Source organism: Gopherus flavomarginatus, chromosome 5 (assembly GCF_025201925.1).
Source record: "Gopherus flavomarginatus isolate rGopFla2 chromosome 5, rGopFla2.mat.asm, whole genome shotgun sequence".
Classification (NCBI taxonomy): domain Eukaryota; kingdom Metazoa; phylum Chordata; order Testudines; family Testudinidae; genus Gopherus; species Gopherus flavomarginatus.
In genome coordinates this window covers 145,074,627-145,098,892 of record NC_066621.1, presented here as the reverse complement: position 1 = coordinate 145,098,892, position 24,266 = coordinate 145,074,627, and the positions used below count along the sequence as shown (strand labels likewise).

At 42.5% G+C, this 24,266-nt stretch overlaps 1 protein-coding gene across 1 annotated transcript in view; it reads left to right on the top strand.

The window, feature by feature from the left end:
- SYNE2 (spectrin repeat containing nuclear envelope protein 2) overlaps positions 1–24,266 on the top strand; it is a 273,351-nt gene that overhangs the window by 235,565 nt on the left and 13,520 nt on the right. Inside the window, exons 99-104 of the mRNA XM_050952774.1 lie at positions 367–533; positions 13,434–13,596; positions 19,328–19,515; positions 19,689–19,839; positions 20,735–20,917; positions 23,622–23,759. Coding sequence (XP_050808731.1) covers positions 367–533; positions 13,434–13,596; positions 19,328–19,515; positions 19,689–19,839; positions 20,735–20,917; positions 23,622–23,759 — 990 coding nt within the window. The remainder of the gene's footprint in view (positions 1–366; positions 534–13,433; positions 13,597–19,327; positions 19,516–19,688; positions 19,840–20,734; positions 20,918–23,621; positions 23,760–24,266) is intronic.

Here is a 24,266-nt window from a genome sequence, read left to right as displayed (position 1 = left end):
ATTATGGGTCCATTAAGAATAAGTTTTCAACTTAGTACTTTAATGTATTAAAACACCAGATCTAATGTAGTTCTTTGTGGTTTGGTTTCCCTACCCTTCTCTATTTTATTTATTTTCTGGTTGTATGATAAAAAATAGGTTGGGTCCTCGGCTAGTGTAAACTGATGTAGTTCCATTTTCCCCAGTGGAGCTCTGCCAGTTTACACCAGCTGAGGATCTACTCCTCCGGTGTTTCTATAGTAGTCTTGGTCATCCCAGTTCAAGCCCATCCCTACCCCACACAATGAAGAAACCTAGAAACATTATTTCAACAAGAACTTGATTTTCAGTATTTGTTGTGAGTAATTTTGGGATGTATTTTTTCAGGACTGTATGGAAGAAATAAACCTGTTAGGTGAAAATAAACTTCATCTGAAGCAAATGGGTGATCAGCTGATCAAGACTAGCAACAAGAGCAGAGTCGCAGAAATAGACGACAAACTCAATAAAATTAACAATCGGTGGCAGCATCTCTTTGATGTCTTTGGAGGACGGTAAGAACTTAAATTTCAATACTTGCATTTGATGGAAAGTGATTGAAACTAGGAAGTGGCCTTAAACTTTTAAATAAAATGCTTATTTTGACAATTTGTATAGTGTCTACATGGGGTTCCCAACTAAACTCAGAAACATAGTGACCTGATTTTAAAGTAGATTAATTGGGATTTCAAAATTGGCTTAAAAATAAGATTAAATCTCTATTTTCTTATTCAGTTTGATTGTTAGGGTTTTCTGGTCTATTTTGAAACCACACTACTCCATGTACACAGCATTGAAGGGTGGGGGATTTTTCTTTCTAAATCTGAGGATTTAAGGTGGAATCAAAGTGAATTTACTTTGCTATCATTGTACTGAACTTCATTTAAAAAATACCATATTGGCTGTGCAGTGATGCGGTAGATTCTCCATCACTTGAGAATCTTTAAATTAACAGTGGATGCCTTTCTAAAAGATAGGCTCTAGTCCATGTGCAAGTTGTTGGAATATGTGGGCATCACTGGGTCAAATCCTATGGCTTATGTTATGCAAGTGGTCAGACTAGATGGTCAAAATGGTCCAGTCTGCTCTTAAAATTTCTGGAATGTCTAACAAATAGGAATTTAATCCCAGTATTGTAGGCTGCTCTTACATGACCACATCTGTAAGGCCTGCACATTGTTTTTAAAATGCAGCATTCACCACAGACCAATAAATTAGGAAAAACTTTGCCATGGCAAATCAACAAAATCTGGATAGCCCCATCTATGACCTCTTCTGATTGGATTAAACGTTTTATTTTACTGAAAGAACTAAGAAAACTGTGACCCTGCCCACTGATTGAGATAATCCAAGATTGAGTCTTTATCCCACCCCCAGCACAGTACACAGACCCCAAGGTAGTGTCCAGACTCACCCCCTTCCTGAGATTTGGGTTTATTGGTAACTCAGAAACAATAAAATGAATACAACATTGGCATCAACCTAAGCCTTCTGCCCAAGATAAACTCTTTCTAGAGTTTCTCCCTGTCCTTGTTTTCTGTGGGCCTTAAAGAAGACTCTCACTCCCTTAATATTCTGGTTGGAGCTAAATGGACCCAACCATCATCATGGCTCAGCTGTAATTACCCTGAATTGTAATGAAGGGTTTTAGCACTTGAGCCTAAGGTGACTCAACAGAAGAGCCCTTCTTTAGAGTCTGCCACTCAGGTCTGCTCTTAATGGATAGGGCACTGGATTGGGACTCAGTGGACATGGGTTCTATTCCTGGCTCTGCCACTGGCCTTCATGGTGATCTTGGGCAAGTCTGTGCTTCAGTTTCCCCATCTGTCAAATGGGGGTAGATGCTGACCTCCTTTGTAAAGCGCTTTGGGATCTGCTGATGAAAAGTGCTATATAAGAGGAAGGCATCCAGTTCTTCATGCAAGAGGTTTCCTACTTGCAGTTCACTCCAGTACTGTAAATACAATGGAGATCCATCAACAGAAGTGTTATAACTGCACTTTTTCTCTGCCTGTTATAGGTTTGTCGTAAGGTGCTGGGGCTTTTACTTCTGAGACCACTTAGTGGTGTTGTATGCTGCACACTTGCTTTCAGTTTTGTACGTTAACTGTTGTTGTGAAATAATGTTTTCAAATACAAGCTACCATATTTTTAAAAAAAATCTCTGATCTTTGCAAACAGCTTGGTGCCACTTCATACATTTTTTAGTTTAAAAACTAAATTACACATGGTGTGTTTTACTGATAATATTTGAGAAAATATTAGAAATTAAACGCAAAGGAAAGATTATTTTCTTCACAACACTGTACCCCACAAAGTACTCAAGTAATCTTTGCCATAAACCAACCTCTGCCTGGCTGCGGCTAGGAATAACTTCCCCTTTGCACATACTATTGCATAACTGTCCATTGTGGCAGGGTTTTTTGCACTTACCTCTGAAGCATCAGGACAATGGCCACTGCATTGGGGTTATGGATATTGAACCAGATAGACCAAGGAGCTGGGGGAGGAATGAGAGTGGGGGAGTCTGGACTGGTGAGACTAGGATTTACTGGGCAAAGGGACTGGGACTGGGATGAGAAGATTGAGTACTGGGACTAGCTAAGTGAGGAGAATGGGACTGGGACAAAGAGTTGGGTGGGGAAGAGACAGCACAGGGACAGTTTGTAGGGAACCGAATGGGTCACCCTTGTGGGGAATGCCCCCTAGAATACACTCCCCTCCCGAGCCGGGGAGCCTCATCATTCCCCTGCTGTCACCAAATATCTCACTTATCTCAAGTAGCAGAGGTCTGTGCAGTGATCTGAAGGTTCTAACTCTGATGATGTCAAATGGTGGAATTTCTGTTTTTTCATTATTTTTTTTTAAACTTAGGAAATTACCCACACAAAACTTTGTTAAAAGATTCATCCTGTGCCCTGAATGAGACACACATCCTGTGGAAAAAATAGTATGTGATCCTATAATTAAAGACTATATCGTGAACTATATATGCACAAAGAGGTCACATTAATGTTGCACAGGGACCCTTATTTCTGTCATTTCCTAACTTTTGAGTGCTTGACTTGGCAACCTAAATGCTTTTCACGTAGTTTTTTGCATGTAATATAATATATATATGTCTATACAATATTGAAATGACAGCAAAACACAGTCAAAAGCCAATCTAATCAATACAGAACATTTTCAATAAACAACTTACTTCACCTTAAACCAATAAACAACCTGGGACAGATGGGCAAATTAGGTGAGTTCTCAGTTTAGACCTTGGAGTGATTCTCTTAGATCATGGTGACAAGCTCAGATTTGCCATATGGCAGCAGCTACACAGAATGGACTTAGCACTTTTATTGTACGTATCTGCTTGGCTTGTGCGGTTCACAAAGGCATTGTCGTGTGTCACAGCCGAAGCATGGTTTGGTGTAAACTAGAAAGCATCTGAAAACATAATTCCCATGGAAAAAATAACATGCAGACATCTGTTCCTTTTTTTAGTTATGCAGATGAATTTGTGTACAGCTTTGGAGAGACTGTTAGCCAACCATGCTCTTCTGTGCTTTTCTTTGTTGGCTGACAGGAAAGGAAAAAGCAGGGTATAGACAAAAAAAGTTTTTAAAGTGTAATTTGAGATTTTGGCCACTTTCTGAGTGTTCTGCAATTCTACTAATTGTGGAAACATGTACCTTAGATTCCAGAACATCATCCGCAATCTTTTCTTATCCTCACTTAACAGTTATCACTTATCGTCTGCATAACACAGGTAGCTTTGCAGCCTGCAACAGGTAGTCTACATACAGTAGGTCCAATCTGTGTCATTACAGGGAATGCTCTGGGTTGTCTACATGGCAGATTGGTGCACAGGAGCCAGTGTGGGAATCTACAGTGCAGTAAATGTCCCATTGTCTGTGGTAACAGTATCCACATGGCAAGCTATCTTGCAGAAAGCTGGTCTGCTGTAGATTCACACCTTCAATTATGCCACAGTAGCTCGCTGTACAAACAAACCCTTAGGCTCTGGCCATGTCTACACTACAAACTTTGGTCGACACAAGTTACACCGTCATTCAGCCGCCGCACTTAGTATATCACATATGCACGTACATACTTGTCTCCTTGCGTCAGCGCTGCACATGCTTACCAAGAGTGTTTGCAGCGCACCATGGGTAGATATGCCAGTGTGCAATGCACCACCATCCAGTGCACCATTTTTTGGGAAGTTTTGGCAGTGCATGGTAGGGCCAAAACGAGTTGGGCAGAGGTGGGAGCAAGGGGTTAACTTCCCAACATGCAACTGTCTCCATCCCATAATGTCATCTCTATCCCATAATTTTTGCAACTTTTTTTCAAAAATTTCATGAACCCATAAGTCATAAGTGTGGCAAGCACAGGATTCATGATTCTCCAGTATTTGCAGAGCCGCAAGAGTAACTGAATCAGCTGATGATTCTTTTGGAGGACAGATTGCTGTGGGACATAATGAGAACCAATTCAAGGTTGTGGTTGGCATTCACAGAACAGCTGCAGATGGTGGAGCACAACTTCTGAGCCCAAGAAACTAGCACTGACTGCTGAGATTGCATTGTAATGCAGGCTTGGGATGACAAGCAGTGGCTGCAGAGCTTTTCGATGTGCAAGGCTGCATTTCTGGATCTGTGTGTTGAGCTCGCCCCAGTCCTCCAGCTCAGAGACACCAACATTGAGAGCTGCACTGACTGTGGAGAAGAGAATGATGATCACGCTATGGAAACTTGCAAAGCCAGATTGCTACCAGTCAATGGAAAATCAGTTAGGAGTTGCAGAATCCACTGCAAGGGCCATTTATTGCCTCCTGCTACACAGGGCTGTGACGTAGTGGGTGGATTTGCAGCACTGCGGTTCCCGAACTGCGATGCAGCAATAGATGGAACTCAGATCTCTATGTTGGCATCGGAGCACTTTGCCATGGAGTACATCAATAGAAAGGGCTACTTTTCTCTGGTTATGAAAGCATCGGTGGCTCACCACAGACACGTCACTGACGCCATTGTGGGCTGGTCAGAGAAGATGCATGATGCTCGCATCTTTAACAACACAAGATTTTTCAGAAAGCTAGAAGCAAGGACCTTCTCCTGCTGACCTTGCAGATTACCATCGGCAATAGTGTTCCTGGGGGACACGGCCTACCCTCTGCTTCCCTGGCTCATGAAGCCTTACCCTACCACCTCAACAGCAGCTAGGAAAGATTCAACTCCTCCTCAGCAGGTGCAGAATGACAGTTGATGTGCCTTTGGTAGAGTGAAGGGACGCTGGCATTGTTTACTCACAAGATTGGATCTCAGTGAGAAAAATATCCCAATGGATCTATCTGCCTGCTGTGTCCTATACAGAGGCAACACATAACTGTTGATAGTGGGAGGAAGGGGAGGAAAGGAGGGTGCAATTTAAAAGTTCAGTTGCCCCCTGAACAGCTCAAGTCACAGCACCTCCCCCTGGCAAGCCTCCCCCCACTTACCCTCAGTCTCCCCTCCCAGAAAGCAGCAGCCTATCCCTGCAGCATCCAGCTGTTGCTCCTGCCTCTCCCTTTGGGGTGCAGCTCACAGCTCGCCCGGCCTTTGAGGTCACTTGACTGGCTTGACTCTGCCAGCTGCCGCACAGGGGTGGGGCCTGGTGGCACCATATGACTAAGCAGGGCTGACTCTGAGTCAATAGGGAAACCCACACCTAGGAATGGGGCGCCCCCCCCAACCCCGAGCCCACAGAGGCTGGGAGGTTTCCAACTGTGGCTTTCAAGGCCCCCCCAGCTAGGGGCTCCTGCACATTAGCCACCCCATGGCCCTGGTTAAATCCCCCCAGGTCCCTGTGTGAGACCCAAACTAACACCGAGGCAGGTGCAGAATTTAGCTCCTGCAGCTAGGCCCCATTGGCCTGGTTTGAAGGTCGCCATGGGTCAGCACCAGTGTGAGCCAGCCTGCAAAGGGGGAGGACAAAGGAGGGGGCAGCTCGCTATTGCTGGTGTCTCTGTTTTGAATAAACTACTGTGCACTCATGTATTTTGAACCCACTCCCTGCAGAAAAAAGAAATAAAAATGTAAACCCTGGTAGAAATTGGGGTGGGAACATATATTCCCATAATGCCAGAGAAAATGGTCAAATGCATTAGACTTCCAAATTATTCCTTGGATTTTTGGTGTGATTTTCAAAGTTTTAGTGCTGTGTTGGTGATTTTCAGATACATCTGTGTTAAAGCTAGTTTCTCTCCCTCCCAGCCCTTCTCACCCTTCTCTGGCAGTGATGTCAGAACAACGAATTTGTGATGATCAACTTTTTGACAAATGATGTAATAAGTAAAGATTAAGGGGCAGTTTGATCGTCAGTGTAACTCCTTGCACTTCATTGGCCCTACTCCTTCACTGGAGGGCTGAGCACAGGACAGGGTAAATTGAATTGGAGTAAGATTTAATTTGTACATAAAAAGCTGTAATATGATAGCAAACAAGGCAACAGAGGGCATAATCCAAGTAAGCATTTTGTGCATGTGTTTGTGTTTTCATCTTGGGGATTGCTTCAATAGGAAAATCTCTCTATAAATCATCAGAATCTGAGGCTGAAGGTATCTGATTGTACTCAGAAGACCTTATCTTTTGGTTCTGAAGCCTCTGGAGCGTCATCTTTTCATTACCACCCCCAGGCAATCATTCAGGGTCTTTTTCTTCATGAGCTAATTCTGTTGTGTCAAAATAAAGCTACTTTGTGTTTGTGGTTGGGTTCTCAGCAATTTGCCAGGTAAAAATGCAGGTTAACAGAAGGAAACCAGTGGGGGGGTGGGGGCAGGGCCCGGTGTGCCTGCGCATGCACGCTGTGACTCCCCAGCTAGGGGCTTTGCAGAGGAGGAGGAGGATGAAAAAGGCTTCCCCCCCCCCCACCCCAGGGGAGATACTAAAGCAATGAATAAATAGGGCATCCATAGAGGAGGGGTTTCCTCTTCCATGAGTGCTGTGGTTACACAGACAGAATCCTTGCAGTTTGGGATTTGCAAGCTAAGGAATGATTTTTCGTTATAAACGGTAAGTGCTGTTTCAATAATCAGCTCTGCATTTGGTTATAGTGCGTGTAAGAATAGAAATCACTAATTCAGTAATATCTGTCTGGGTGGTTCAGCAGCCTGGGGGGATGGGCACTGCTATGTCAGCATGTGCGTGTGTGCAATTTGCCTGTGACAAGTGGATGAGAAAATGGATTATGCTGTGTGGGAGATGCAGTTCATTAGACTGGATAAATAGCATTCAGGGGCCTTCTCAGTTAAAATTTGTACTGGTCTCTTTGGTGTCTCCTGTCAACGTCAGTGGAGATTTGGGACTACAGTATTATGGATAAATGGAAGGTTTAATATGAAATGTAGCTTGCCCCTTCTTATTCAGTGATTATGTGATATTAATTATCTTCATTCAAATAATAGAACCAACCAATGTAAAGGTTTCTGGGTTATTTCCAAGAGCCAGAAACTGCACAGAGAAATGAACTTGCGCATATTTAAAGGTTGGGCCCAAATGAAGGCATCATTTCTTAAGCTTGTGTGCTTTATATAGTCAGTTTGTACTAAAATCTACTGAACAAAGATTTCCTGTTATCAGACAGTAATGTCAATTGACAGTGCAATTTAATTTCACCATATTTTCTTTAGCAAATATGAATAGTATCTGCTGCCTGACCAGAATGATATTTACATTGATAAACAAGATTTAAAAATATACATCTGAATCTCTTCATCCCATTAAAGAAATGAGTTTCTGCTACATTTTCTGACAGCACTGATTATAAACCAGCATAGTACAGGCATGCACTATGCAATTCTTTATCACATCATGTTCCTGCCAACACACTTTAGTCCTGGCGTGCAGCAAAAGAACCCTTCTACTCCTGGACACCTCCTGAGCAAGGACTGCCAAACATGCCATCCTTTCATGTGGGTTTATGACACTAACATCTAGAAGGGATTTGTTTCAGGCCATCTGATGCATTTCAATTCAGGCTCCACTGGTGGAATGTTAGGACCTGATCCAAAGCCCATTCAGATCAATGGGAGTCTTTCAATTCACTTCAGTGTCTCAGGATCAGGTCCTTAGTTATAACCCACTTGCACGATACAGTCCCTTGTCTCTAACTGAATTTAGGCTTTAAGATGAAAACATTTAGTAATTGTTTTCCAGGCATGTCTTAAAGCATGCACTTAAGTGCTCTACTGAATGAATAAGGGCCATATTTAAGTCATGTTCATTGCAAAGTACAGGAGACTTTTCAGCCTTTTCCTTTTTATAGCCCCAGAGAAGCAAGTTGCAGCTGGGGAATGTTATGACCCAGTGCTGCTAGGAACCAATAGTCTCTTGAGTGGATCTGAGCAAATCGTTTGCAGCTGATTCTGTTATCTAATAAATTAGTGAGCTGTGTCTGTTTGTGAGCTTCCCACACACTTTGATTGTTACAGATGTGTTTGTTATTCAAAGTTATTTGACCAATGGTTTATGTGACCCTATTTTGGCCTGTGGGTAATCAGGAATTGTTCACCACATCTATTACTTTGACCATTTGCTTGTCTTAACTCACTATTCATGCTGTGTGATTTGTCACCTAGCTCACATGGTACAGCTTCTGCTCCCTGATTAAATGACTCTCATACCCATAAAGAGCTTTCAAGACAGCCATATGATACGAACACTCGCAGCAAAAATACTCCTATGGTTCATATTTGAGGAGCAGTCATGACATTTTCTGCAAACAGAAGTTAATTCACGCAAACACTTGCAGAAAGCAAATATGAGGCTATGATAGCAGAGAGACACACATGTGGTTTTTATTCAGTCAAAGGGTCTTGGATTCTTTGGTCCAGTATTCTTCCAGGTCCATTCCTGAGGGAATGCTTCCAGTTCTCTTTGACATCAGTGGGAGTTGAGGGCACCCGGCATTTCTCAGGAGGTTTTCAGCACCTTTCAGGATTTTTTTATGGCTACCCGGCAACTTCATTCCTCTGTCACAATGAAACTCTCTACAACCAAGTTAAAGCTTGTCTGTGTGGGAGACGGAACTTTTTCAGGGGCTGGTTCTGAGACTGTGGAATAAACTCCCCCAGGAACTAAGGACCATTACAAACCTCATCACCATCTCCTCCAAGTGCAAGGTGTGTTTCTTTGACCTGCCTGCTCCAACAAACACATAGCAATATTTACATTAACTCCCCTCCTCTACCCCTCCCAAAAAAATCTCTCCCTTCCAAAACTAAACTCTCCACTGTGCACGCTTCTTCCTCTAGGGAGAGGATGAGAGAACAAACAACACGTGACAGATGTTAGTCACCTAATGCGCTACTGGAAAGCACTCACATGTTAGTGTCGAGCATGGAATACAAACCTATAGAGAACAGAATTAGAATGTACTAACCTTGAGCCACACGCAGAGTGTTTGTTGACTTCACTAAGAATTTACCCGTCTGTGTGTTTATTCAAGGCAGTAGTTAGTTCACATATTGTGGTGATGTACCAGCACTGATTTCTGAAAGGTGTTTATTATCACCTGTCTGTTTATCTTAGGTTTTAGTTCTCAAGATCAAGATTAATGACCCAGAGCATTAAGGCTGGGACGAAAGACATAGTCTAGCTGGCATATGTAACAAATTAGTTAATTAGATTGGCATGTCTCTGATGATGATTGTGTTATAAAGTAAACACATGCTAATAGTGCCACAATGGTGGTTTCCATTGTGCTATAGTTGCTGGCAATCCTAACAAACATTTTCTATTGCAACAAACATATTGAGAACAATATTTATAACCTGAATAAGGGAGGTTTCTAAGCCAAACACCTGTATTTGCTTTCATCATTGTAAGATCTTTTCCTTTAAAAAATCATTTCATTGTAAAATTTCTTCCTTCCTGTTTTTCCTGATCTTTGTTTATTTGTCAAATGTGCAGCCATGCAAACACTTACTGTTACTAAGGCTAAGCTTTAGTCATGGGTGTTTTTAGTAAAAGTCATGGACAGGTCACGGGCAATAACCAAAAATTCATGGCCTGTGACTTGTCCATGTCTTTTACTATAAATACCCCTGACTAAAACTTAACAGCTCCTGGGTGGCTCTGAGACACCACCGCTCTGGGATGCCCCAGACACTTGATAGCTAGTCCCTGCGCTGGCAGTGGGGGCTGGCTACCCCCAGCTGCTCTGAGGCCCTGGGGACTGCTGCTCTGACGGCCTCCGGGACCAGCTGCCAGGGCTGCTTCTGCAGTGGCCAGTGCGGCTGGCCCCAGGACCACCCCAGCAGCTGTCCGAGTGGCTGGTCCCAGGGTCCATCCCAGCAACTGCCTGAGCAGGTGGCCTCAGGGGCAGTCGCACCAGCATCTGCGGAAGTCGCAGAGGTCCCGGAAAGTCATGGAATCCGTGACGTCCATGAGAGACTTGCAGCCTTAATTATTACTTACTGTCACATTGTTTCCTTGTGCTCCCCAATCTGTGTCTATGTATTCCCCTGTTGTCGCTGATGTTATACTTAGATTGTGAGCTTTTGGGGGCAGGGACTGAATATCTTTGTTCTATTTACACAGCATCTAGCACCATAGGGTTGTGGTCCATGATGGGAGACCCTTGGTGCTAAGGGAACACAAATAGTAATAATACTAGGTGTACTACTGATATTGATGTCCATCGAAGTCATGGTAGCAAGCGCTAACCCAGATAGTGTTTTCAGGATTGCATGAATGTGGTGTGAATGAACAGTGCCAGTCTGAGGCCTGGATACCACCAACCAGCCCTCATATAGTGTCCGAATGCAAAGACCTGAGCACTTTATAGTATTCTGTATGTACAATACACTGTGATTTTGTAGATACGCAACATGATTTGAAAAGCAAAGAGTAGAAAATTGTGGTGCCCCCAGGGGTCTGTACTGGGGCCAGTGCTGTTCAACATATTCACACATGAGCTGGAAAAAGGGGTAAACTTTGAGGTGGCAAAATTTGCAGATGATACAAAATTACTCAGGGTAGTTAAGTCCAAAGCAGACTGCAAAGAATTGCAAAAGGATTTCCCAAAACTGGGTGACTAGGCAAAATGGCAGACGAAACTCAATGTTGATAAATGCAAAGTAATGCATATTGGAAAACATAATCCCAAGTGTACATATAAAATGATGGGATCTATATTATCTGTCACTTAAGAAAAGGTTCAGAAAAGGGCAGCAAAGATGATTAGGGGTATGGAACAGCTTCCATATGAGGAGAGATTAAAAAGATTGGGGCATTTCAGCTTGGAAAAGAGACAACTAAGAGGGGATATGATAGATGTCTATAAAATCTTGACTAGTTTGGAGAAAGTGAATAGGAAAATATTATTCACTCCTTCACGTAACACAAGAACTATGGGTCACCCAATGAAAGCATAGGCAGCAGGTTTAAAACAAACAAAAGGAGCCACATCTTTACACAACACAGAGTCAACCGGTGGAATTCTTTGCCCAGAGGATGTTGTGAAAGCCAAAACTATTACAGGGTTCAAAAAAGAACTAGATCCAAGTTCCTGGAGGACAGGTCCATCAATGGCTATTAGCCAGCACGAGCAGGGATGCAACACCATGTTCTGAGTCTCTCTAGCCTCTGTTTGCCAGAAGCTGGGAGTGGACGACACAAGATGGGTCACTTATGATTACTTGTTCTTTTCATTCCCTCTGAAGCACCTAGCGTTGGCCACTGTCAGAAGTCAGGATACTGGGCTAGATGACTCAGTATGACCATTCTTATATCCAGTTGGACTAGAGCCATTTGCTGCACTATAGTATCAGGCTCCCTTGTCGTATCTGAAAAAGTATTTCAAAAACATTGTTGAAGCAGGGCAATAGCTGCCACGGCAGAGTAGCAATCTGCCTTTCCCATGGAAATCATCAATCAGGAATTGTTAATTTATCTGTACAAAACAGATACACAGGAATCACCATCCTGGAGTAGATGAATGGATATACTACCTGTGACTTTGACCTATTTGAGATGCTAAGATGGGAGTGGAGGAAAATAAAGTTAACCCATCTGGACAAGAGAGAGCCAGAACCAGGTTCCTTCCTGATGTAACTTCATTGACTACAGAGGAAGTATACCAAGGATGGATCTGGCCCACAGTCTCTGCTGTCCTTGCAAATCAGAGCGGGACCTTTTCTGAAACCTCTCTCTCTCTCTCTCTCTTTTCACAGTGGCTTATTTAAATTTCTCATTTTAGATTTATTATTCTAGCTTCACCTCTCTGTTTCATGTATGTTAGGGGGCTCTGTTGCACTCTTCTGCATAAACCAGCATGGACATAGTCCATGTGGCCAAAATATCCCATTGCTATGGAGACAAAAGTATAGATGGCCTGTTTAGGAAGCCATAGAAATGTGTGCCCTAACCCTCAGATCTGCTGAAAACAGAAGAGGCAGAGGTGTAGTCCACACAGAGTGCAGTGTCCAAACTCACCCCTTTTCCTGGGGTTTGGGTTTATTAACACAGAAACTAACACTAAAACAACATATATATGCAGTTCAAACCTTTTCCCAAGGCATGGCTGTCCTGAGATTCCTCTCTTCAGACTGCTCAACCCATGCCCTGCAACTTCCATCTTTCTCTCTAGAGAACAACTCCTATCCCTCAGGTATAGAGCTGATGTAGCAAACTATCTCCCTCAGTGGGGCTGCACAACCCACTTAACATATTCCCAGCAGGATCAAATTCTGCTGGCAGGGTGCTCGTCCTTCCAGACTGAACTGTAATTCACATGGGAGAGTAGCTTGAGAAACAGCCCATCCTAGAAAACTAGGTAAAATAATGATTTTTCTACTGCCTTGCCTCATGTATACTTATACCAAGTAGTTGTAAAATACTGCCAGTGTAAATGAGCGGAGAGATCCGAATTGACCCAGTAGTGTTTTAGACCCCTTTTGTAAATGCCTTCACTTATGCAAGCAGTGGAGCATGCAGCTCAAAGATTAAGGAGCAGCTCCTACCTGGGATACACAGCCCTGCATTTTGGGACAATGTGGAGTCTCACTGCACCCCGGGAAGATGGGGGTGTCTAGATTGTCTCAAATACACAAAACGTACACTGGGGCAAGTCTTCTGTATGCATGTCCTCAGGGAAGTGACCAAGGAACCCACTAGCTCTCGAATGAGCCTAGGAGGGCCACTCCCTGTTCACAGCATCTCCTTAAATGACTCACTTAGGACCTTCTGCAGCTGTGGAGGCATCCGCTTGTGCCAATTTGGGTAGGTTGTAATTAAAATGTGGCTTTAACCTGCAGAAGGCAGGTCAGTTTGGAGATAAGAATACTCTGTAAATCATACTTCCTTCATTTCCAGAGGCTCTGCTAGTACTGCTTCCATGTTAAATGTGTTTATAACAACCTGTTTTCTTTCCAATATCCCCAGGCTGAAGAAATTGGAAGGGACCTTTGCTGTCTCACAGACATTAGACAAAAATATGAGTACCCTTCGCACCTGGTTGGCTCGCATTGAGGCTGAGCTTTCCAAGCCTGTTGTGTATGACATCTGTGATGATCAAGAGATCCAGAAAAGACTTGCTGAGCAGCAGGTGGGGAAATCATAGCATCTGAAATAAATGGGCTTAAAGTGATGCTGATTGTGATCAGTCCTATGTGTAAAATCACCCATTTCCTTTGCTTGACAGACTTTTCTGTTGTTCATATTTTGAGCCATTGTGTTTCCTGCCAAAGTGAGACAAGGTAGGTGAGGTAATATCTTTTATTAGACCATCTTCTATTGGTGAGAGAGAGACAAGCTTTTGAGCCACGCAGAGCTCTTCTTCAGGTCTGGGAATGGTATTCCCAGTGTTACAGCAAAATGCAAGGTGGAACAAATTGTTTAGCATGAATAGCACATATTGTAAGGGACCAGTCAAGTTATGTCTTGTCTGAACAGTGTCCATTCAGTCCATGATTTTTAGTGTCTAGCATGTAATGAATTTAAGCTCCTAGGCTCATCTTTTGAAATTTTGTGCAGGTGATTTTTTTGTCTTATCATTTTACTGAGAAAAAGTCAAAAACACTCTGTCACCTGTGGGTGAACACTTTTCACAAAGTGATCACTCTATATCTGACCTACCAGTCCTCATCCTCAAAAGAAAACGACAACACTTTCAAAAGATCAGCCTGGGAGTTTAAATTCATTACTCTTCTAGTCACTAAAAATCATGGATTGAACAGAGACACTGGATTTATGGCTTATTACAACAATCTATAACTCTCTAACCCCCTCTTTTTGTCCTGTGACTGCAGAGTTATTAATGGTCTCTTAGAGTATGTGCCAACTATTTATGCTAAGCAATTTGTTCCACCTTGCATTTTGCTGTGACACTGCTACTACCTTTCTCAGACCTGAAGAAGAGCCCTTTATGGCTTGAAAGCTTTTCTCTCTCATCAACAGAAGTTGGTCCTCACCCACTTTGTGTCTCTAATATCCTGAGACCAGCCTGTCTCAATACACTGCATGTAACAAAGTGTTTTTGAGACGCTTTATAGGGATTTAACACTTACGTTTTTGATACTTAAATATTGTAGAAACAAACAAAAAAACTCATAAAATCCTTTCCCGTCTTCCAGTAGTGCATTAAGCAATGTGACTACACCTCTGTCTTGTTGTTTGTTCTCTTATCCTCTTCCCCTTTGGATGAGGCTTTGTTTGGTTAAAGACAGCAGATGCTTCAAGGCTAGACAGTGACGTAGGGCTTGTCTACCCTGGCAATTTAGAGCACTGCAACTTTCTCGCTCAAAGGTGTGAAAAAACACCCCCTTGAGCACAGCAAGTTTCAGCGCTGTACAGTGCCAATGTAGACAGTGCACCAGTGCTGGGAGCTGCGCCCCTTGTGGAGGTGGGTTTTTTTAGAGCCTTGGGAGAGATCCCTCCCAGCGCGCTGCCGCGACCACACAAGCCATGTTAAAGCACTGCAGCACTTTTACCATTGCCAATGGAGACTAGCCCTTAGACTATGCCCACGCACAGGAGCGAGGGATAGAGTGAACCTCTCTGCACAGAGTACCCTGACCCATACCTGCTTGCTTCCCCCAAGGCAGATAGGCAGGAATTCCTCACAGGAGCAGGCAGGGCCTTAAAGCAGCTAGTACAGCTGAGTTAATTTTGGGAGTCAGGGCAGGTGTGGCATTACTGCACTTATCCACTCTTGCATGGGAGAAGCAGGGAGGGGACTGTGGCTCAGAGGAGTGTCACTGAGTCCCAACACCTCCCGAGGCTACTGCTGGAGCAGTGCAATTTATGTATCATCACCCCTTGCTTGCGGCTGTGCCTAAAGGCATAATCTAGGCTGAAGTATCTGCACAAACAGATTAAAAATACCTGCCACTGGGCGCCAACAGGTCCTACGACTTAACTCTGCCCATCGCCATAATAGGGGCATTTATAGTTTACCCTAAAACTTTTAGGGCTAAACTTTCTGAAAATGGAGGCTTACAGGTCTGCCTGCAAACAACATGCATGGCTGCTTAAGCGCTTCCTCCCCACCCTATTGTCTGTCACTTTGTCTGAGAAAAACGACGGTGACTAATCCAGATATGAGAGCTCCGTTCCCTGTGGAATTATTTGAGCTTCCTTTCCACAGAGCACAGCACAACACAGCACTTCAGGAGCAGTTACAGTCAGGGTCAGACTCACCCTTCGCAGAGGTAGTGGGCACGGCTCCCATTGACTTCAGTGGGAGGAGCGTCACATGCAGGCAGGGGCAAGGGTGGCCTTTGGCTCCCAGTGTTTAATGGTTTAATCTGCAATAGTAATGGTTCTGTAAATAACAAGTAATTATTTTCCCCCTCACTCAAACCTTTTAGCTTCCATAGGCTGTGATAAATTATGCCCAGCTGACACCCTAGATAGCTCCTCCTGGGAGCAGAAAACAGAGACTTGGGACACAAAAGAATTGTGTCCAAATTAATTTATTTTTACTATGGCCATTCAGACTTCAGCTGCAAAGATGCATTATTTACTCCTCAGAGTCCTATAGAATAAGCTACTGTTTGGTTGCTTGGATTTCATATTAAACAAAGAAGTCTGAGACCCCTAGCCTCCTTCTGCTGTAACCTTTAAACACACTGGATATGGCAAGGTAGTGCTCACTCTAAAGAACTCAAAGCAGAAAGCCTTTCACTAAGCTTTGCTTGTTGCATTCACATAGGGGTTTGAAAAGATCTTCCTTGATTTTATTTCAAAAAATATTTTGATGGATACAGCCTAATGGTGAGGAATAAGTCTTAATGGATTCTTTTATGTTGGACATCCATGATTACAAAGGTGCTATGTATGCTGTCTTGAATAACTGTTAATTCTAAAACTCTGGGTAATTGTTTGCAGGCGAAGATGCTTTTATAACATGTTTCATTCATCTACAGGTTGAAGATTGCAACATAAGGCATTCTGTTTAAGATTTAAAATACAAATTAAAGATGTCTCAGTATTGCAGGAGGAGTCCAGCATTGTAGGGCCAGTTAAATAATTAAGTCTAATAAACTTTGAGCAGTGAAGTGAGGAGTTTTTTGTTCTGTATGCATGTTTTCTGCCTCATCATTTAGTGTGTTTTAGTTTGTTTGTTTTGCCATTGCTTAATTAAAATGATGTTAACTCTCATTAAGGTGGCAAAACAAACCCCACTGGCTGATCTAAATGAGAGTAGCATGTGTGCCTGAAAGCAGAACTAAGCCATAAATGACCAAAGTTAAAGTATATAGAGTATTTTACATAAAAAGAAATATCCTTGGAGTTAATGAAAAGCTGCTGCTATTGATAATGATTTATGACATCATCCGTACTACTCACAGAGGTTTCTTTCTGAGGCTCCTAGAACACCAACGAATGCCAGAGTTTTGTATGTATCTTGCTAAAATTCAAATCTGTCTGTCAGATCTTTCAGATCGGCAAACAGAGGGACAGAGAGGTTAAATAACTTCCCCAGCATTAGGTAGCAGCAAGGATTCTGACTGAAGTTATTATATGAACCAAAACATAACGGATAACAACAATACTTTGGTAGTATCAGCAAGACACTTTTGCATTAATAGAATAGTTTTTGTACTCTGTGGGCAAGATTCTGATCACGGTTACACCAATGTAAGTAAGTCCAGAGTAACATCACTCAAGTCAGTCATAGATTTACAGCAGCGTAACAGAGAGTGGAATCTGTCCATATGTACAGGCCGCAGATTCAAAAGAGAAGCCTCTTCTTGCGTAGAGAGAACAGCCTAGAATCCATAGTAACCGATTTAAAATCCTGTGCTGGATCTTCTTTTAGCATCTGTATAAGGATTACTGCTCTTGCTTTCCAGAAGCTCCAGAACTACCAGGCAAAAGTAGCAGAGAACCAAAGAACAGCTGAGCTGTCTGCGAACAGGAAGTCTGTAACAATACACATTGCAGTCAATTACAAAAACTTGGTTAGATTTTGACACTCTTGCTGAGCAGTATGGGCTAGATGGTGATTCACACTGCATAAGCACACAGAGTAAGACCCCCGCCACCACTCCTTATACCTCTACCTTGCTCTTGGTCCAGGTGGATAGGAGTAAGTAAGCTAATTGTCTGCTTCCTCCCTGCATGAAATGGGAGATTAGGGACAGAACAGAGCCTTGCTTCCACTTCCCCACCCTCCATGCACAGAAGCTGAGCCACTGGGGGAATGGGAGGATAGTAATAAACTGCTGGTATAGGGCAACAACAGATTGCTACACCCCCAGGGTAGAATTGTTACTCAAAGTGGTGATTCAGCACAAAGCTACTACTGGGATAGCCCAGCTTGTGTATCACCCCCCCCCCTTGCCTAAAGTCACAGTCTAGCCCTCTGTGAATAGTCCCATTGAAATCAGTGGTGCTTCTCAAGGAGTAACTCACGGGCAGTATGAATAAGGGTGGCAGAGTCTGGCCCAAAAAGTTCAAGTCACATTTGACATTCTTCTCTATGTGGTTAGATAACAAACTAGACAGATTTGAATTTTAGCAAGATACATACAAAACTCTGGCATTAGTTGGTGTTCTAGGAGCCTCAGAAAGAAACCTCTGTGAGTAGTACGGATGATGTCATAAATCATTATCAATAGCAGCAGCTTTTCATTAACTCCAAGGATATTTCTTTTTATGTAAAATACTCTATATACTTTAACTTTGGTCATTTATGGCCTAGTTCTGCTTTCAGGTACACAAGCTGCTCTCGCTTAGATCAGCCAGTGGGGTTTTGGTCCTTTTGCGCTAACATTTTAAAGTTAAACTGCTCGTCTTCTATTAATTCCTGAGAGCATCTTCCTTTAAGTCCTTGTGTTCTTCTCTCTTCCTGTGGGTTCTCCCTGGGCTGTAAAATCAAGAACAAAACCAGCCCTGGATTTCTCATTCAGGAGTGCTGGTGGAATTGGCATTACCATTTAATGAGATTTCCCATTGACATTGTTTGCTTGTCTGGCAATAAAGTTCCAGCAGAGGCATTGAATCTTCAGTAGTGAAGCCAGAAAGAGGTCATAAAAATGTAAACGTGATTAATATTAAATGGTATTTCCCAAGTCCCTGAGGTTGCATGGGGTGGCTTTTTAGTAGCATTTCAGATGATGTTTTCTTATCTGACCCTGCACTTTGGATTTCTATTGCACATTCTGCATTTATTGTATTGGTCTCAATAGGAGTTGCACATATGAGATAAGTTCCACATATACAATGGAAGTACAGACTCTGGAGAAGAAATACATAGTGCAGCTTGAACAAGAGAACTTTGCTTTGCATTTTTAAATGATACCATGGAGTAGATGATCCCAGAGGGAGAAACTGAAAAATTGCAGATGTGACTCTTTGGTGTGTGCCACTCTTCTGCAGTTTATGATATTACCAGAGTCATATGAATTGTACTTTTGCATTCTCTGAGGTTATGAATTATCCTGTGTATTCACCGCTATAGTTTATAGTGGAATAAACCAAGAAGGAGATGCTGATATTGTAAAAACAAATACATTTGTCTTTACATTTTTACAATGTAGACTGTGTGGTTTAGATTTTGAATGTGTATTATACTTGTCCAAATTATTAATGAAGATACTGGACTTTCATTGAGAAATGAAATGGGGAAGAATGCACTTTCTCATGACAACACTTTCATCTCTTCTTTCAGTTTGTTATTTGTTCAACACATTCTGGAAGTCCTTTCATTAAAACTAAAATTGCATTTACTGAGCTGGCGATCACCCTTCTCTGTCTGTTACAGTCTATTACAAGGGAATGTATTTGTTTAATTGCTTGTTAATTAAACTCTTTTTATTTCCTAATCACAGGATCTGCAACGCGACATTGAGCAGCACAGTGAAGGGGTAGAATCTGTGTTTAATATCTGTGAAAAGTTGCTGAGCGATTCAGATGCTTGCGCTAATGAGACGGAATGTGACTCCATCCAGCAGACTACCAGGAGTCTGGACAGACGGTGGAGAAACATTTGTTCCATGTCTATGGAGAGGCGAATGAAGTGAGTCCTTTTCTGACACTTCTAAGATGTGTATGTAACTGTGTAATATTTCAGGTAATTTTGTTGCATTCTACATGAACCAAATTTTGAAGAGAAAAGCAAAAATTGTTGAGAAATGATTGGCAAGCTTGTGATAAAGCAGAGCCTTTCTTCCCTCTCACTCCCCAACTCAGAATTGAGGAAACCTGGCGTCTGTGGCAGAAATTTTTGGATGACTATTCTCGCTTTGAAGACTGGTTGAAATCGGCCGAAAGGACAGCAGCTTATCCCAACTCTTCCGAAGTTTTATACACAAATGCCAAAGAGGAGCTGAAGAAGTTTGAGGTGAACACTTTTCATTTCAGCTATTGATGTTTCACAAACACCATGTCTGCTTATTGAGAATACTAATGCTTGCACATATAAAGCACCTTTCATCTGAGCATCTTGAAAGCTCTTTACAGGCTTCACAGCTCCTTTCCGGGATATGGGAATATGCTTAAACCCATCTTTCAGATTGGCAAACGGAGGGACAGAGAGGTTAAATAACTTCCCCAGCATTAGGCAGTGACAGAGCTGGGAACAGAACCCAACATTCCTGATACTTATTTGCTCCAGTCAGAAGTGGTACTAGCCCATTGGAGGGACCTAAGCAAGAATATTTTGAGGGGGCCCAACACATGCTAATAATTAATAGGGGCTCCCTTGAGCAGCTTGGGGCTCTAAGCAATTGCTTACTCTACTTATGCCTAGCATTGGCTCTGGCTCTAACAAATAGACTGTGCCCTTGTATTAGTTCCTGGGGCCAGTGTTTGAACTGCTTTTAGACACACTTTCTCCAAGCAGTTGATAATCCTCTAAACAGTCCTTAATAGTAGATTATTAAAAGCTACATTTTATTTGATCGTGTAACTCAGCTGTTTGTTTTGCTTATAAAAGTCTAAGAGATTGCAAGATATTATATACTACATGTGTTTTGGATGTGATCATTTATTTCCAATTGGACAAGAAACTGTAATAGACTAAATTCTGTAAGTAGGACAAATTGCTTATGTCCTCTCACGTCCTGTGACTTCAGTGGGAGCTGTAAACACACATATGAGGGCAGGTTGTGGTGATAAAACATCATCAGGGTTTTGATTGATTTTGAGGATCTGATTTTTCTGTTCCATGATTGCAGTATTTTATCGATCCTTTCTACAAAGCGCAAAGGAATAAGATTACTAAATTTGCATTACAGGCATTTCAACGACAAATTCATGAGCGACTCACTCAGCTGGAGCTAATCAATAAACAATATAGGCGGCTTGCCCGGGAGAATCGTACAGATTCAGCCAGCAAGCTGAAACAGATGGTACATGAAGGCAACCAGCGCTGGGACAATCTCCAGAAACGGGTTGCTGCCATTCTAAGACGACTGAAGGTAATTGCAGGGTGTTGTGAGGGTTAGTGTAAAAGCACTGTGAGGCCCATATAGAAATAACACTACCTAAGTGCAAAGTTGTTATGAGAATGCTCATCATCTACACAGTTAGATTTTGCATTTATAAATGCAAAACCCAAAGTTTATGTAAGGAACAATAAGGCTGGAACACAAACCATCAAAATCAAAGACAGCTCAAGCTAAGGTTGAACATTTGCCCCAGGTTCTCTGCTGTGCGGGATTTCCACTTAGTGCAACCAAAGATAGGGGATGCCATCAGGCAGCCTGTTATAGCTCCCTGATTTTCAGGGTGGATGTGTTCTTGCTCCAGCACAGGGTTAGGGCAGCCGGGGGGCTGTTCTAATCTACCCAAGGTGGCAGTGGTTCCCGAGGGACAGCTGTGCTCCTGGCACACCCTACCCCACCTCTGACACTCCTGCAACCAGGGCCAGGAGGAAAGGGCTTGACACAGGAGTCAGATACAAGAAACTGGCCTTTGTTCTTAACTAGAACTAAATATGGAGACATGGATAAAGTTATCCCAAGAAAGTCTGTCAATTCAAACTGGGGTGCTGCAGTCATAAGAACATAAGAATGGCCATACTGGGTCAGACCCAAGGTCCATTTAGCCCAGTATCCTGTTTTCCAACAATGACCAATACCAGGTGCCCCAGAGGGAATGAACAGAACAGGTAATCATCAAGTGATCCATCCCCTGTTGCCCATTCCCAGCTTCTGGCAAACAGAGACTAGGGACACCATCCCTGCCCATCTTGGCTAATAGCCATTGATGGACCTATCCTCCATGAACTTATCTAGTTCTTTTTTGAACCCTAGTCTTGGCCTTCACAACATCCTCTGGCAAATAGTGCCACAGGTTGACTGTGCGTTGTCTGAAGGAATGCTTCCTTTTGTTTGTTTCAGTAAAGTGCAACCAGCAGTGAATGCAGCAAGGTGTGTAAGTTACCAATCAGTGTATGAGGGCACCTCATTGGGAGACCATTTGGTGGCATTTGTCCTTAACAAATAGATTGGCATAAACCAGCGCTGCTGGAAGGTGAAGACTAGGGGAGTAATAGGCAATGTTTTGGAGAGCACGTCTTTCACCCCTCCCCCAGGTAGTACTGCTCCTGTTCTGCCTCTCCTCTGACCCAGCATCCTTCTGTGGCTGTGTTCATGGTATATGATGCACTCTGCTTAACTTCTGCCAGAGTTTGACAGACTTTACTTTGACTTCTTCATTTGCCCTATGAACCAGTCCTGAGTGGCAATCCTGATGCTAAACAAGGCTCTGGGGGCTGCTGCACAAAATATAGGCTTGCTGGGGGTCTGCTGTATCATAAATAGGACTTTTCATGGGCTAAAGCATAAGCACATTTTACACAGAATACACCTCCCTATCTTAACCACATCCCTTTTTGCTTTGAACTCCCTCACACCTAATATTGGGATAACTTCAGCAGAGATGCACCTACTTACTTCAGTGCTAACTTAATTGGAATTGCACCTATCCGTTCCAAGACTGAATATAACTCTGTGCCTTTCTGAATTTAGAGGGCAACATTCTGAGGTTCATCTGAATTGCAGAGAGTGGGGCTGGGATGCAAAAGAAGCTTAAAGTTCTCTCCCTAGATCCTGGTGTAGTGTTGTACAAAGCTGTTGTAATTTAGGCTGGTTTGCGACAGGCCCAAAGGGTTGAAAATGTGCAAGGTATGGTGAAGGGGCATACTGGCCACACCCCTTTCTTCGGCCAGACCTCAGTGGAGGGGAGCAGCAAAAGAGTATCAGGACACCAAGGGGCTCATTGTAATACTTAGGTAATCCCCTCTGGGCTGATTAAACTGACTTCAGGGCTCAAATACCTGTGCTGTGGCCTGGAAAAGCTAGTCACAGCCCAGTTTATGATATAGTAAGTTCCCAGCAAGCAGTGGGAAGAAAAATAAATCCCCCCAAACCAGCAGACCTGACTGTAACCAAGCAAAGGGAGCAAACCTGCAGTTAGGTGTCATTTGTATTCTTTTACCTAATCTCTTTTCAGTGTATTTATTGTTTGGGAGCTGTTTAGCAAGCTGTGATGGAGAAAGCTCCTCTTCTGATATCCACCCGGGTGGGAGACAGCAGGAAGTAGAACAAATTTGTACAAATGGCTTTAACGCCAAATGGCATGATAATTACACTTGAGAGTATTTCCACAGTCCAGCTAATTAATCATTTTGCTAATTTTGATGATCTAATTTTAATTAGAGATGGCACTTTTTTCCTTTATCTAAACTAGCTGCTAAAGTTAGAGCAGCAAAAACAACTAAGGCCTGGTCTAAACATGTTTTTTGTAGTGGTAGAACTATGTGGGTTAGGGTGTGGATTTCTTTTTTTTTTTTCTTCCCAGTATAGTTATATCAGGACACCCCCCCCTAGTGTGGGTGTAGTTATACTGGTATAAAGGTGCTTTATACTCATACACCTTGTTCCTCTTCCTGTGTGGCATAAACACCTTTATATCAGGATAAGAGTTTCCATGGTAGCGGGGGTTGTACTGCTTTAAGTATACCCAACTTAAACTATCTCTGGTGTGTAGACAAGGCCTTAGACACGTCTGTTTAAAATGAACAGCAATTCTGAAAGAAAATGCGTTTTAAAATGCTCCTATGACCATCTTTATTCAGTAACTAAACTAATAAAGTACAGCTGCCATTTTCTTATTCAGTATTTCACCAACCAGAGAGATGATTTTGAGGGAACAAGGGAAAGCATTCTTGTGTGGCTCACAGAAATGGACCTTCAGCTGACAAATGTGGAACACTTCTCAGAGAGTAACTTTGATGACAAAATGCGGCAATTAAACGTATGTATCATTCAGAATAGTTGTTTTACAGAACAAAGATGATAATGTCAGTCTGTAGTCTCTTGACAATGCCTGCCAGTTATCTATGGGTTAATTTCATAACAACATACATTATGTCCATCAGATCATATTTGTTATAGGATCAGTAAACTTTAAAAAAAAATTGTACAATTCAACATAAAAAATACTTGCTCTAAAATGTAAGTTCAGTATTCAGAGTCGTCAGTTGTATCTTTCCATTCCCCCTTACAACATAGTGTCAATGACAGTTATATTAAACATGAAAGATAGCTTAAATCTGGGTAAACATAAACAGCAATCGCTAAACAGCAATATACTTAAAATCAAAATTTAGAATGTTAGCCAACTTGAAGATAGGTCCAGTTCTGTAATATTATTATCATCTCCCATGAGGATTTTTAATATAACGTAGCATATTTGGGAGGTGTATTCTTTGAAAATTTCAATCATGCACATGTATCAGAGGGGTAGCCGTGTTAGTCTGGA